Source organism: Ictidomys tridecemlineatus, chromosome 5 (genome assembly GCF_052094955.1).
Source record: "Ictidomys tridecemlineatus isolate mIctTri1 chromosome 5, mIctTri1.hap1, whole genome shotgun sequence".
Lineage (NCBI taxonomy): Eukaryota > Metazoa > Chordata > Mammalia > Rodentia > Sciuridae > Ictidomys > Ictidomys tridecemlineatus.
Window position 1 is genome coordinate 111,923,946 of NC_135481.1, and position 13,554 is coordinate 111,937,499.

The window sequence follows — 13,554 nt, forward strand, 5'->3', positions numbered from 1 at the left end:
TTTCTCTTTTCTTCCACTAACAGCCAATCTCTATTGTTTCCCCTTTCACTCTTCTTTTATCTTTTTACTTCTATCCCTCTCTCCTCCTCCCTCATAATCATTATATCCTATATCACTTCTGTTCTTTCCCAGTCTACCATTTGAAATTGTAATGCCTTTTGTAAACTTACTGTTTTTTACTGTGGGCAATAACTGATCATATAATTTCTGTTTATTGTGACAATTAGCATTGTAGATGTCATAGCAGAAAATATTTGGTTTAATGCTGTATATTGTTTGCATTGGTTGTTGTAATTATTTTTCTCCCTCTAAAAGGTGAGATATCAGACACAGGTAACATTTAGAGGGAAACCAATCTGATTTCAGTTGATTTCTCAACTCAGACCCTAAAAGCTAGGAGGTCTGGAATAATATACACAAAGCTCTGAAAGAAAATGGATGCCAACCAAAAATACTATACCCAGAAAAATTAAGCTTCAGCATTGACACCAGATGAAATAAAAACCTTCTATGAAAACAAAAGTTAAAAGAATCCACAATTAGAAAGCCTGCACTACAAAACATTCTCAATAAATTATTTCATGAAGAAGAAATGAAAAAGAAAAGTGAAAACCAGCAAAGGGAGGGACTATATTAGAATAACAGTCAATCAAAGGAAAAACTGATTCAAAGAAAAAGTCAGAAGTAAATCAGAATGACAGGGAATAAAAAATAATTTCTCAATAATAATGTTGAACGTAAATGGCCTAAACTCATAAATCAAAAGACATAGACTAGATTAAAAAAGATTAGATTTGATTAAAAAACAAGACCTAACAATATGCTGTCTCCAAAAGACTCACCTCATAGGCAAAGACATCCACAGACTGCAGGTAAAAGGATGGGGAAAAATGTATCATTCACATGCATCTTGAAAATAAAAAGGAGTTTCTATCCTCATATCAGATAAAGTGGCCTTCAAACCAAAGTTAATCAGAAGGCACAAAGAAGGACATTTCATACTGCCATTGTCAAGTAGGAATGACGCATCGAAATTTCCTTGCCAAGCGTACCCCATGCTGCTTAGAGGACATTCAATGCGTCATTCCTACTTGACAATGGCCCTCAGCACTTAAGGGAACCATATGTCATCAAGACTTCACAATCATAAATATTTATGCCCAAACAATGCCCAAGCATCTACATATATCAAACAAACCTTTCTCAATTTCAAGAATCAAATAGATGACAACAAAATAATACTGGGTGACTTTAACATACCTCTCTCATGATTGAATAGATACTCCAAACAAAAACTAAAGAATCTATAGAATTAAAAAAATACAATTGATAATTTAGACTTAGCAGACATATACTATATACACTTTCTTTTCAGCAACACCCAGATCCATCTCTAAAATAGACCATGTTGTGTAAGCTATTGCATATGTTGGCATATGATTGTAATATTATCTTAATATATTTTTAGTATCTGTAGGGTTGTTTTGATAGCTCCCATTCCATTGATACTAATTTTTGTGTTCTTGCTTTTTCTTGATAAGACTTGTTAGATTTTTATCAGCTTTTAATTGCATTATTTCTTTTTCTATTTAATATATTTCTGTTCCTACTCTTATTTTTTTCCTTTCTACTACTGAATTTGAAAATAATTTGATTGTTAATCTAGCTTCTTTCTGAGTACTGGTTCGTTCCAGAGATTTTGATATTTTAAGCATTTATTATCACTTATTCAAAGGACTTTTTATTTACTTTTCTAGTGCTTTCTTCTTTGATCTATGAGATATTTATAAGTGTGCTGTTTAATTTTGAAATAGTTAAGATGTGGGTGTGGGTTTTATATATCTTAAGGAGATTGATTTCTAATGTAATAAATCATGCAGGAAACACACTCTACATGATTTTAAATTTTTAGAATTCCTCAAAGCTTATTAAATGACAAATATAGTATATTCTTATCAATTTTCTACTTGTCACTTTTGTGTATAGTTCTCTATAAAAAACAAGTAGACCAACCTGGTTAATAATGTTGTTAAGCCTTTTATATCATTAATCCTTCCAGCAATATGAGGAAGTTTAAAATTTCCAAATATGATGAGCTGGGGTTGTGGTTCAGTGGTACAGCACTTGCCTAGCATGTGTGAGGCACTGGGTTTGATTCTTAGCACTGCATATAAAATAAAATAAATAAAATAAAGGTCCATCAACAACTAAAACATTATATCAAAAAATCTTCAAATATGATTGTGGATTGGTCTTCCTAGTTTTATTAATTTTTACTTCATGTATTTGAAAGTTTTTATTAGGTACATACATATTTAGAATTGTTATAATTTCTTTCAGAAGTTACCCTATTATATGTATGAAATGTTCCCCTTTATCTCTGAAAATACTTTTTTTTGAAATTTATTTAATATTTATAGCTCTAATTCAAATTTCTCCTGCTTACTTTTCACACATTTTGCTTTTAAACTATCGGTGTATTGATATTTAATGCATATAGTTATTGTTTGCTTTTAACACATGTTGAACATTTATACTTTTTTTTTTTTTTAAAGAGAGAGTGAGAGAGGGGGACAGAGAGAGAGAGAGAGAATTTTAACCTTTATTTTTTCTTAGTTCTCAGCGGACATAACATCTTTGTTGGTATGTGGTGCTGCTGAGGATCGAACCCGGGCCGCACGCATGCTAGGCGAGCGCGCTACCGCTTGAGCCACATCCCCAGCCCCAGAACATCTATACTTTTTAATCACAATACCTAGTTCATTTATATTTAAAGTAAATTAAGCATACTGTTGGGAAAAAAAGAACACCTGACATGAAGGTCAGTGGAAAATTGGGAAAATAATAGGTTTGATAATGGAATATTTCTGGAAAACAGGTTTAATAGTCCTGCTGTCAGGCTCAGAGAGAAAATTCTTGAAATGGTTTTGAGGCAATTGTTGATCTTTCATTTATCATATGGTACACAGTAACAGATTTATTTTATTGTTTGTTAACATTTTTTATTTTGCAGATAAAAATTCTGTCATCAGTAAAAACAAATAAACTTAAAGCAAGAAAAAAAAAAGTCATTGGCTCTTGCCAAAAGCTTGGGATTATTCCTGAGAATTCTGTATAAACTATCACACAATACTTTATGAAAGATGGCATTTCTGATACTCAAGGAACACACATTTCTGTAGATTAGCTTGATATGCTGATGTAAATGGCACTATGTTTCTAAAACCAGGGAATCATGCAAGATAACTTGGAGTGTATAAATGTATTTGACCTTGTAGGGTATCAAAGAAAAACTTATTCTATTGGATCAAGAAAATTACTCAAAAAAGTAGCCTCAAAATTTAGAATCTAATAACCATCTAATTAAATGTGAGGCAAAACCACTAACTACCTGGATTGTATAAGTTTTTCATAATGCATATTATTGAATTTCTTGGTGTGTATAGTTTCCGGAGGTTCATCCAGAGGTACATAGGCAAAAAAGATCACTTCTCTGAAGGAGAGAAACTGTGGTGCTAGTGCAGTGTTAAATCCCATATCAGGAGGCTGGAATTGGAGAAAAGAAAATATTGCACTTTAATTATTTTATGCTTCAATGATGACAAAATTCAAATAACAGATTTGTTTCCAGTTTACATCAAAACAATACTGTTTTACTTATCAATTGGAGTAATATTTCAGTGTGATCTGTTTAGATACATAGATATCTATGTATGTGCAAGGGAAAATGTATTTTCCTCTTTGAGGAAGAAAAGGAATTCCTATGACTAAGACTCAGTTTAAGATTCCTGTGCCCTTTGTAAATGGTCATGGTGGTGAGGAACAAAGAGACTTACTTATTTTCGATTATGTGTGTGAGGAGTCAGGAGATGCAGATTTCAGAATTTCAATTTTGGGGGTTTTATTTAGGAAATGGCCTGTGAAGTGCCTCTCCTCCCTTGAAGGCTGCTGCTCCCAGTTTCATGCCAGAGACTCCTAGCAGAGTTTTATTTTGTTTTATGGTGCTAAGGATTGAACCCAGGGCCTCACACATGCTAGGCAAGTGTTTTACCACTGAGCTACATCCCCAACATAAGGAGACTGCATGACTCCTGACTATGTATACTGGTGGCATGTGCCTTGCTCACTTCCTCTGAGTCACGGATTCTCCTGGCAGTCACCAAAGGCACATTCATCCTACTTTTCTGACCTCTAGCTCTTCTTTCAACACAATTTTCTTTAGCTTTGAGAACTTTTAGGGGTGAGAAGAGACATGGGTACCAGGCTCCAAGGAGATGTTAGAGCTGATTTGGTTGCTAGGAGACAATAAGTGGGTGGTAGGTAGTGCAGATCGTTTGGGGCACACCCCCCAGATAGTGCATCCAAGACTTTTTTATGTTATGCTTTAACCCCCAGTTTCTGAATTTTAAGGACCCACTGAGAAGGGAAGAGAATGGGAAATAGAGTGGCTAAAAGGACAGGCTACTGTCCCACTTGTCTTTCTTCTTCCATGATAACCCTGCCCTCTTATTTTCCTAATGCCAACATAGAAAGGAGCTCTTGTCCTCTTCACAGATTACATGACATGGAAGGAACCACTTGCCTGGGATAGAAGCCTAATTCCAATAACTAGTCAGCTGTGCAATTTGGGATTCTTATGTGTTCTCTCTGTGCCTCATTTTCTTCGTAATTAAAATGGGGGGATTAGTTTTTTTTTTACATTTATTTATTTATTTTTTTTAGTTATTGGCGGACACAACATCTTTGTTTGTATGTGGTGAGGATCGAACCCTGGCTGCACGAATGCCAGGCGAGCGCGCTACTGCTTGAGCCACATCCCAGCCCCAAGGGATTAGTTTTTAATGTAGGCACTCAGTGCTACAGATTTTCCTCTTAGGACTGCTTTCATACTGTCCAAGAGACTTTGACATATTGTATTTCTGTTCTTTTGTTTTTAAGAATTTCTTGATTTTTACTTTCATTTTTTTGATTCATTCTTCATTTAAGAAGTCTTGTTCTATCTCCATGTGTTCATGTAGTTTATATTGTTTTCCTTGCTGTTGAGTTCTAGTTTCATTCCCTTGTGATCTTGTAGGATGCATGAGATTCTATCAATTTGTTTGTATTTGCTATTGTTTTTTGTATTTTTTGTTTTTTCTCTGTGACCTAGAATATGGTCTATTTTGGAAAAAGTTCCGTGTGCTGTTGCTAAGAAGGTAAATTTAGCTGTCTTAGGGTGAAATATTTTGTAGACGTCTGTTAGGTTCATTTGACTTATAGTGTTATTTAAATTGGAGATATCATGGGCTGGGGATGTGGCTCAAGCGGTAGCGCGCTTGCCTGGTATGCGTGGGGCCCGGGTTCGATCCTCAGCACCACATACCAACAAAGATGTTGTGTCTGCCGAGAACTAAAAAATAAATATTAAAAATTCTCTATCTCTCTCTCTCCTCTCTCACTCTCTCTTTTAAAAAAAATAAAATAAATTGGAGATATCTTTATTGATTATATGTTTTGATGATCTGTCTATTGGTGATAAGGGTATGTTGAAATCACCCAGTATTATGATGTTGGGTCTATCTGGGATTTAATGTTATGGATTTAAAAAAAAAGTAATTGGATATGCTGACATTTGGGGCATAAATGTTTACCATCATTATATCTTCTTGTTGGATTGTTCCCTTTACCAGGATGTAGTGGCCTTCTTTGTCTCTTCTGATTAATTTTTGCTTGAAATCTGCTTTGTCAGATATGAGCATAGCTATTCCTGCTTGTTTTCAGGGCATGTATATGTAGAATATTTTTTCATCTTTTTACCTTCAGCCTGTTGTCTTGGCCTATCAAATGAGTCTCTTAAAAACAGCATATAGTTGGGTCTTGTTCTTTTTTGATCCATTCTGCTAATCTATGTCTTTTAATAGGAGAGTTGAGACCACTAACATTCAGTGTTAGTGTGTATAGGTGTTTGTGGTTTTCTGCGATTTTGATTTTTTTTGCTATATTTAATACAGTTTTGAGTCTCATTTAGTGGATTACTCCTCTATTGATCTTCCTCTGTTGGGGAGCTTTGGGATTTATTTTTTTGTTCCTCTGTGTTCGGTTCATCTTTGAGTATCCTTTGTAGTCTCGACTTGGGTGTTCATGAATTCTTTTAGTTTATTCTTATCATGGAAAGTTTTTATTTTCCCCTTGAATTTGAAACTGATCTCTGTTAGGTACAGTAACCTTGGGTGGGAGTTGTTTTCTTTTAGAGCTTATAATATCTCATTCCAGACCCTTTATTTTAGGGTCTGGATTGAGACAACAGAAGTGCATCTTATTGGTTTGCCTCTAAATGTGAGCTGATGTTTCTCTCTTGTAGTTTTTAGTATTCTTACCTTATTTTCTGTGTTAGGCATTTTGATTATGCTATATCTTGGAGAGTGTCTTATTTGAATATGTCTATTTGGGGTCCTACAAGTCTCTGGCCTGTCTCATTTCTAATATGGGAGAAGTTTTCTGAACTATTCTCATTGAAAATGTTCTTAATGCCTTTAGCTTATATTTCCATGTTTTCTTCTATCATATGTGGAAGCTAGAGTAAAATAAAGGAAAGGGGGAGGGAAGGATAGGATATAATAAAGATGAAGGGAGTTTCATTGTAGAAGAAGGATATCAAGAGGTAGCATGGAGGGATGGGAAAGGGGAGGCAATACATAATAAATTCTTTAAAAATCATGTTATGGGCATATACAAATATACTACAGGGAATTTCACCTTTATGTATAAGTAAAAAGAACCAATCAAATATAAATAAATAGACAAGTGAAAGGAAGTCTAGTGAAGTTGAGGAAGCAGAACAGGGGAGAGGGGGACAGAAAAGAGGAGGGAAAAGGGGGAATTAGGAACTGATGAATGTATAACTAGGAAATTCTAATAAGAAAAGGAAGACTGGAGAAGTTACCACAGTGGTGTAGGAGACTGTGCACCCTTACTCTAATTGGAGAACCCAGGCCCTTTGCAGATCTAGCAAAGTCTGGAACAAGATTCAGAGGAGTTTCTGTACAAATATGTAACAACTAATCCCACCATTATGTGTAATTATAATGCACCAATAAAAATATGAAAATAAAATGGGAAATGTAATATTTACAACTGCAAATATTTTTTTCCAGAGTACACATGCATAATTTGTGGAGAGACAGGGGTGTTGTTGTTAAATATAAGTTCCTTAAACTTGTCCTGAATATAAAAATCCTTATAGGCTTTTCATTTTAATAATTTAAACTTTTATATATAAAATGAAAAATTGTGAAGTCAGTAAAACATTGAGGAAACTGCTCTTTTGGTTAGTTCTACTCTCTTGCCACCTTGTTCACTTTGTAAAAATGTAGAATTAATTCCCCAATTCAGGTAAACAAACATGAATTCATGTGGTGGGTGGCATCTCATCTCACCAAGAAGCTCCCTCCCTCACTTTGATACATATATTAGACAGGGGATGTTAAAACACTATCCTTTTAACTTTAGTCTTGGCCTGGTAATTGGAATAATCTTTTAAAACTAGATTGTCCTTTGTTCTATTGTCCTTTAAGCCAAAGGGCAGGTTTTATTAAACCCAGTCAAAAATCCAAAAATTTGCTGACATACTGATGAGTGTCTGAATTTTAAAATTCAGACAATGAGAAAAGGAGAGAATGAGAAATAGGCTAAAAGTTCATTTTCATAACAGTATGCCCAATGGTGAATTCTTAGGAATTATACTTTCACAGGTAGCATATTACACATTAGAGTTATTTAAAAATCTTTATGTTGTGCAATCTGTGAAGAGGATGAGAGCGCCTTTCTTTGTTGGCATTAGGAAAACAGAAGCTAGAGGAAAAGGGATTAATATGGAAGAGGAAAGATGAGCAAGAATTCATTTCTTCGAGGCTAACCTTGAGAGGTAGAGAATCAACCCCACATGGGCCTGCTTTGAGAGTAACAGATCAAGTTTAAAATATCTGGTGTTTTCTGCTGTGAAGACAATTGCATGCAGGTATCCTGGGTGGAGCTGAAGCTATTAAAGCCCTGTGTGGGACTTGGAGAGGGTCTGAAAATATTCTATGCGGATATGGACATTTTCCCTTTAGTTAAATAGAGAAAAGTACATTAATAAGAGTTTATCCTAAGGAAAATATGTCCCCATTTTCCCATTTTTTGTGTGTAATGAATGTGGAATCTATTCTTAAAACAAGACAAACTATTTCAACACATTATATAACTGACCTGTCCAAAAATACTTCTAGAATTTCCAAAGCCTTCAAATACCCCACCATCTTCAGAGTGATCTGGAGTCAGTTTATGTATGAATCCCAAGTGATCGTAGTATAATGCGAAGACTTTATTTTTAATAGTTCCAATTTCACTATATATTCCTAATCCTATTAGGAAATAAACAGAAGTCTCTTGATATTGATATGTTACAACTAGAAAAAAATTAATATCATATCTAGTGAAAATATCTTCACTTAAATTAAGGAGAATAGTAGGGCTCTGAGTGCTTGAGTTTGTAATACACATGTTAGTCTGGTTAAGTCCCAGAAAGTCTTTTTCTAAGCTACATGTCACTAAGAACCTGTTCACTGATAAGGGGATGTTTAATTAAGGAATCTAAAGGAAAGGAGTTTAGTTCCCCCTGTAGTGTTTTCTGTTCCTGAAACCAGCAAATCAGATTCCTCAACAGATAGACGTGGTGAGAAAACAACCCTTAGGATGGGAAGGCCAATTCCATAATGACCATAGGTCATTATTTAGACCTGAATTGAGGGTCATGCTTCTCTTTAGGCACCATGGCAGAAATCTGGTTGTAAGCAGCATTCACTTAGCCAAAGAGACACTGGTCTGGATGAAGACAGAGTCCTTTTCCTGGATGGAACTAGAATAAAAGTTTACATTACAGCCCAGAAAGGCTGACTTCTGCGCACCATTCTTGCCTTAGGCCCTGTTGACTCCTTTTCATGTTCCTGACTCTTAAACAATGGAGCACCCCAGGACTCAGTTCCTAGATTTCTTCTTAGACTAGGAAGATGTTATCTAGTTTTAGGACTTTTTAAATCCTTCTTTATGTGGATGATCCCCAAATATGTCTTACATCTAGTTCTCTTCCCTGAAGTCCAGGCTGATAATATCTAAGTGCTTACCAACAGCTCCAGATCAATATTGGTTGGGCATCGTAAACTGAACTTGTTCCAACAGAATTCCTAATCCTCACACAAACTTCCCTCACCTTCAGCCTTCTCCATCTTCAGGTTTCCTTCTGTAACTGCATTATTACTGTCCATCAGTCCAAAAACCTTGGTGTCATTCTTAATTCTTCTCTTTCTTTCAGACCCTACATATATCTAATCTACGAGCAAATCTATTGACTCTAACCTCATATATACAATTGCTCCTCAATTTGTGCTGGGCTTATATCATGAGAAACCCCTCATAAGATTGAAAATACTGTAAGTAAAAAATGCATTTTATACATCTAACCTTCCAACCATCCTAGCTTAGCCGCACAGCACACAGTAGAGCATTAGTTGCTTCCTCATGTAATCTCAAGGCTGATTGCGCCAAGCGGTGGCTGTGGGAGCCACATTGAGTAACCAGGCCTTTCAGTCCTGATGCACCATGGGGATCTGAAAGATCACTGTAGTCTGGCACAGTAGTGCCATGACTCATGACTCGGTTTTGCTCCCCTCCACCTTCGGGTAGTAAGGAGGTTCTCTTTGTAGGGAGTGCCTCTAGGTTTGAGTTTCACTCACCTGTTTCCTCAAAATCCTGCCCCTTCTGACCTTTTTTTGGATAGAACTTTCTAAGAACAAGAGTCCTCCCAATAAAAGCTCACTTCTGAACATGTTCCCTCTCTCTTATCAGCCTCTTGTGACTTTCTCTAGCTCTCCCTTTTGGGAAGCCTGAGGCCGAGAGCTGGGGAAGCTATCCTGAAGCTTGTGTAAAGGTAAATTGTGTCGTGTTTTATTTGGTGTCCAGCAAACTTAGCTCAGCTGCCTGCGCTAGTTGGAGGCAGCAGGTGGCTCTTGGAATTTGCCTAATATTGCAAGAGGGTACTTCCTACTGAGTATTCTAGGCCAGGAAAAGATCAAAATTCAAATCCCAAAGAATGGATACTTATGAAAGTGTACCACTTTCTTGCAATCTGTAAAGTTGAAAAAATGTAATTTGAACCATCGTAAACCAAGGGCCACCTGAATATAGAATCTAATCACTTCCCTCCATGGTCACCATCATCAATCACCTTGTATAAGCCACATCATCTTTCTTGTGCCTCCTAACTGGTCTCCATGTTCTGCCTGTAGCTCCCTTCAGACTATTCTCAGAAAAGGAACCAAAATAAGACCTAAAATAAGCTAAGGCATGACACCTACTTTCCTAATCGAAACTCCCAATGGCTTTAATCTCTCTCTGAAGAAAAGCTAAAGTCCTTACAATGCCCTTTAAGGGCCACCATGATCTGAATTCTGGTGACCCTTCTGAACTTATCTTCTATGATTTTCTGGGCTGCTTCCTCTTCCAGACTAACTTCAGGTTATCAGTGACCACAAATGCATCATCTGTCACATGGACAGCTTTGTTTTTCCACTCCAATCTTAAACTTTTTACATATTGTCCTCAACTTTCTAGGTTAATCTGTACCTCTAAAACAATGATGGACATAAATGGTGGTAGAATGTTTCCCTATTTTGTTCCTCATTATAAGCTAAAAGTTTTTAATGTGTTTCTATGAAATCTGACTATATAATTGCTATATTTTCCCCACCCCCAGATACTCTTAATGAAGAAGTAATGTTCTTTCTATTCTCGGGCTGCTAACATATTTTGTTTTTAATTTTTTTTTTAGTTGTAGATGGACAATACCTTTATTTTATTTATTAATTTTATGTGGTGCTGAGGATCAAACTCAGTATTTCACACATGCTAGGTAAGTGCTCTACCACTACAACAGAAGCCCCATATTTTGGGTTTTAATCATAAATAATTAAAATTGATCATTTGGATCAAATTTTAAGTTTCCTCAAATATTTTTCTGTACTTATTCATAGGATTTTTTTCCTCCTGTAATCTGCAACAGTGTCACACTGGTTAATTTTCTAATGTGAAACCATTATTGAATCCTGATGTAAATCCGACAAGGTCATTATGAAATATTTTCATATATTGCTGAGTTTAATTGGTTAATAGTTTCTTCAGGATTTTTGCATCAATGTTCTAAAAGTTGTTAAAATTTTTGATTTATGATTTGGCTTTGATATTGTATTTTTCATTACCAAAAGATGCATTTTATATTTTTAAGTTAGAAGAGCCACTTTTTATCATTTTTTATCCTATGTGGATATTCTCACACTGCCTTTTATTTTGTGAGATATAGTAAATACATTAAAAAAAAACTCTGCCTAGTAATATGAATAGTCTTTTTAATTTTTTTTTGGCGGGGGGTTTGTTTTTTCTATTTTTACTGTCTTGTGTTATTCATGGTACTCTATTTTCTTTATAGTAGTTGCTTTTTACTGTCTCTACTAGTCACTATCTTTGAAAAAATCTTGGAGGTTAAGGATGATATCTTCCCCCTGTGAGGATTTGTGCTGCTTTGCCCAGGTGCTTGGGGGTAGCATCAGAAACAAAATCTCAGCTTTTGCTTGAGCACCCAGACAATGCAATCTGAGGTTTTAAGTCTTATAGAGACCTTCCAATGGCCACCACTTCCCACATAGCGTTTTTGTTTCTTTTTTTCCCTACTTGCTTAATAATAAGATAACCTTGCTGAATTCCTTGGGGATGCATGTGAGAGTGTTTAGATTTACTTCTGGTTCATACTTATTCTGAGTAGAGCCCTTCGGTATTCTGGCTCACGATGGATGCCATCTATCATTCTCACCACCTTAAATAGACTCTGGGCCATAATTCTTCACTTGTCGAAGCAATCTTTTTTTTTTTTTTTTTTACAGTGCTGGGGATCAAACCCAGGGCTTTGTATGTGCTAGCCAAGTGTTCTACTGCTGAGCTAAGCCCCAGAATTACATATATTTCAATAGTACTTCTTAATTCTTCTACATGGAATGTTCCCTTATACTCTCACCTTGACCTTCATGTATTAAAGATTGACATTATTAATTTAAAATTTCTTATAAAATAACACTTTATTTAATCTTTCTAGTATTCCTTATAATTTGAGCTTATATAATATATTATTTTAGATCATTGACTCAATGATGATGAATTTTTACTGTTGATATTTTATCACACAAAGAAGTACAATGTTTATTCAACATTTTTGGTCTAAAAATGTTTCTTTGAATGCTAAGATTACTAGCTATGCTTTTCTTCTCAATTTAATTGGCATGTTTTTTTCAAGCCTTGATGTTTATTCTTTTTTGCTTTAAGATATTTCTCTCTTGGCAACATATTTGGGGATTTTAAAGTCAAAGCAAGACTCTGCCTTTAATGGAGAAATACACATTATCCTTGATGATATGCAGGGCTTGCTCCCTCCTCTTCTTCAGGCCTCTTCACACTGCTTTATTAAAAAGGCAAACTGGGCCAGAGCACTCCCTCACAGCTACATGCCCTATAGCCCACCAGCACTTCCTTACCTTTCATGTTTTTCTTTTGTAGCATTTATCTCACATACAGACTATTTTTGTATATTTGTTAATTATTAATCTCTCCTGACCAGTACATATGTAAGATCCATGAGAAAAGGGATTGCATATCCCTGGTGAATAGAACAGTGCTGAGCATGTAAAAAGCACTCAATAAATGTTATTGAATAAGTGAACATTCAACAACTATGGTGAAAGTAAAAAACTGTGCTCCATTTGTGTACAACGAATCGAAGATCATTCTACTGTCATGCACAACTGAGTAGAATATATAAATAAAAAACCCCCATGATGATAATTATAGATCAGCTCTTCTTGGGGTTATTCTGTTTTACACTCTGTAAAATTTCTGCTTTGTTTTCTTTCTTCTTTTTCATGCTATTCTATATGGGCTATTTTGTTTCCTTTTGTTTTTTAAGAGCATATAATACATTTTTATTTTTTTAATTTAAAACTAAAATTTTTATTTGAAAATTTAAATGTAAATATCTTAAAAATCTATTTATGTTACAATAAAGGATTCAATGAAATTCCTAATTCCATGTTTACTTATACTCAGATAAGAAAATAGTATTTGGACTGCCTTTTAAGGATTTCAAAACCTTGGATTTTTTGCTTTAACTTTTTGTTTCATTCTTAATTTTTAAAATTTCTTGATTATTTGATTGTGAGATTTTTTAGAGATTTTCACATTTTTATTTTTTGCAATAATAATGCTCATAATTATTTACTCAAAACATACATTGGCAGGGCTTTTTCTTACTGTCCAGTGGGCTTTCCTATAGTAAAACTTTGCTAATATAATTGATAAGGTTCAATATGCCATATTGCATCTAAAACCACACTCATTTCACATTTTAACACCTACGCAATTGGGACTTTTAATTGATGTATTTTAACAACCGTTATCCACCAGGTGGCACTCATACCATGGTGGTTAACGTGTCACTTG

General features: G+C 35.0%; 1 protein-coding gene across 1 annotated transcript in view; it reads right to left on the minus strand.

Annotated features, from left to right (window-relative positions):
* Positions 1–13,554, minus strand: part of Catsperb (catsper channel auxiliary subunit beta) — a 123,318-nt gene that overhangs the window by 28,683 nt on the left and 81,081 nt on the right. Inside the window, exons 15-16 of the mRNA XM_078050723.1 lie at positions 8,227–8,381; positions 3,392–3,546 (exon numbers count right to left, since the gene is read on the minus strand). Of these exons, the coding sequence (XP_077906849.1) occupies positions 3,392–3,546; positions 8,227–8,381 (310 nt within the window). The remainder of the gene's footprint in view (positions 1–3,391; positions 3,547–8,226; positions 8,382–13,554) is intronic.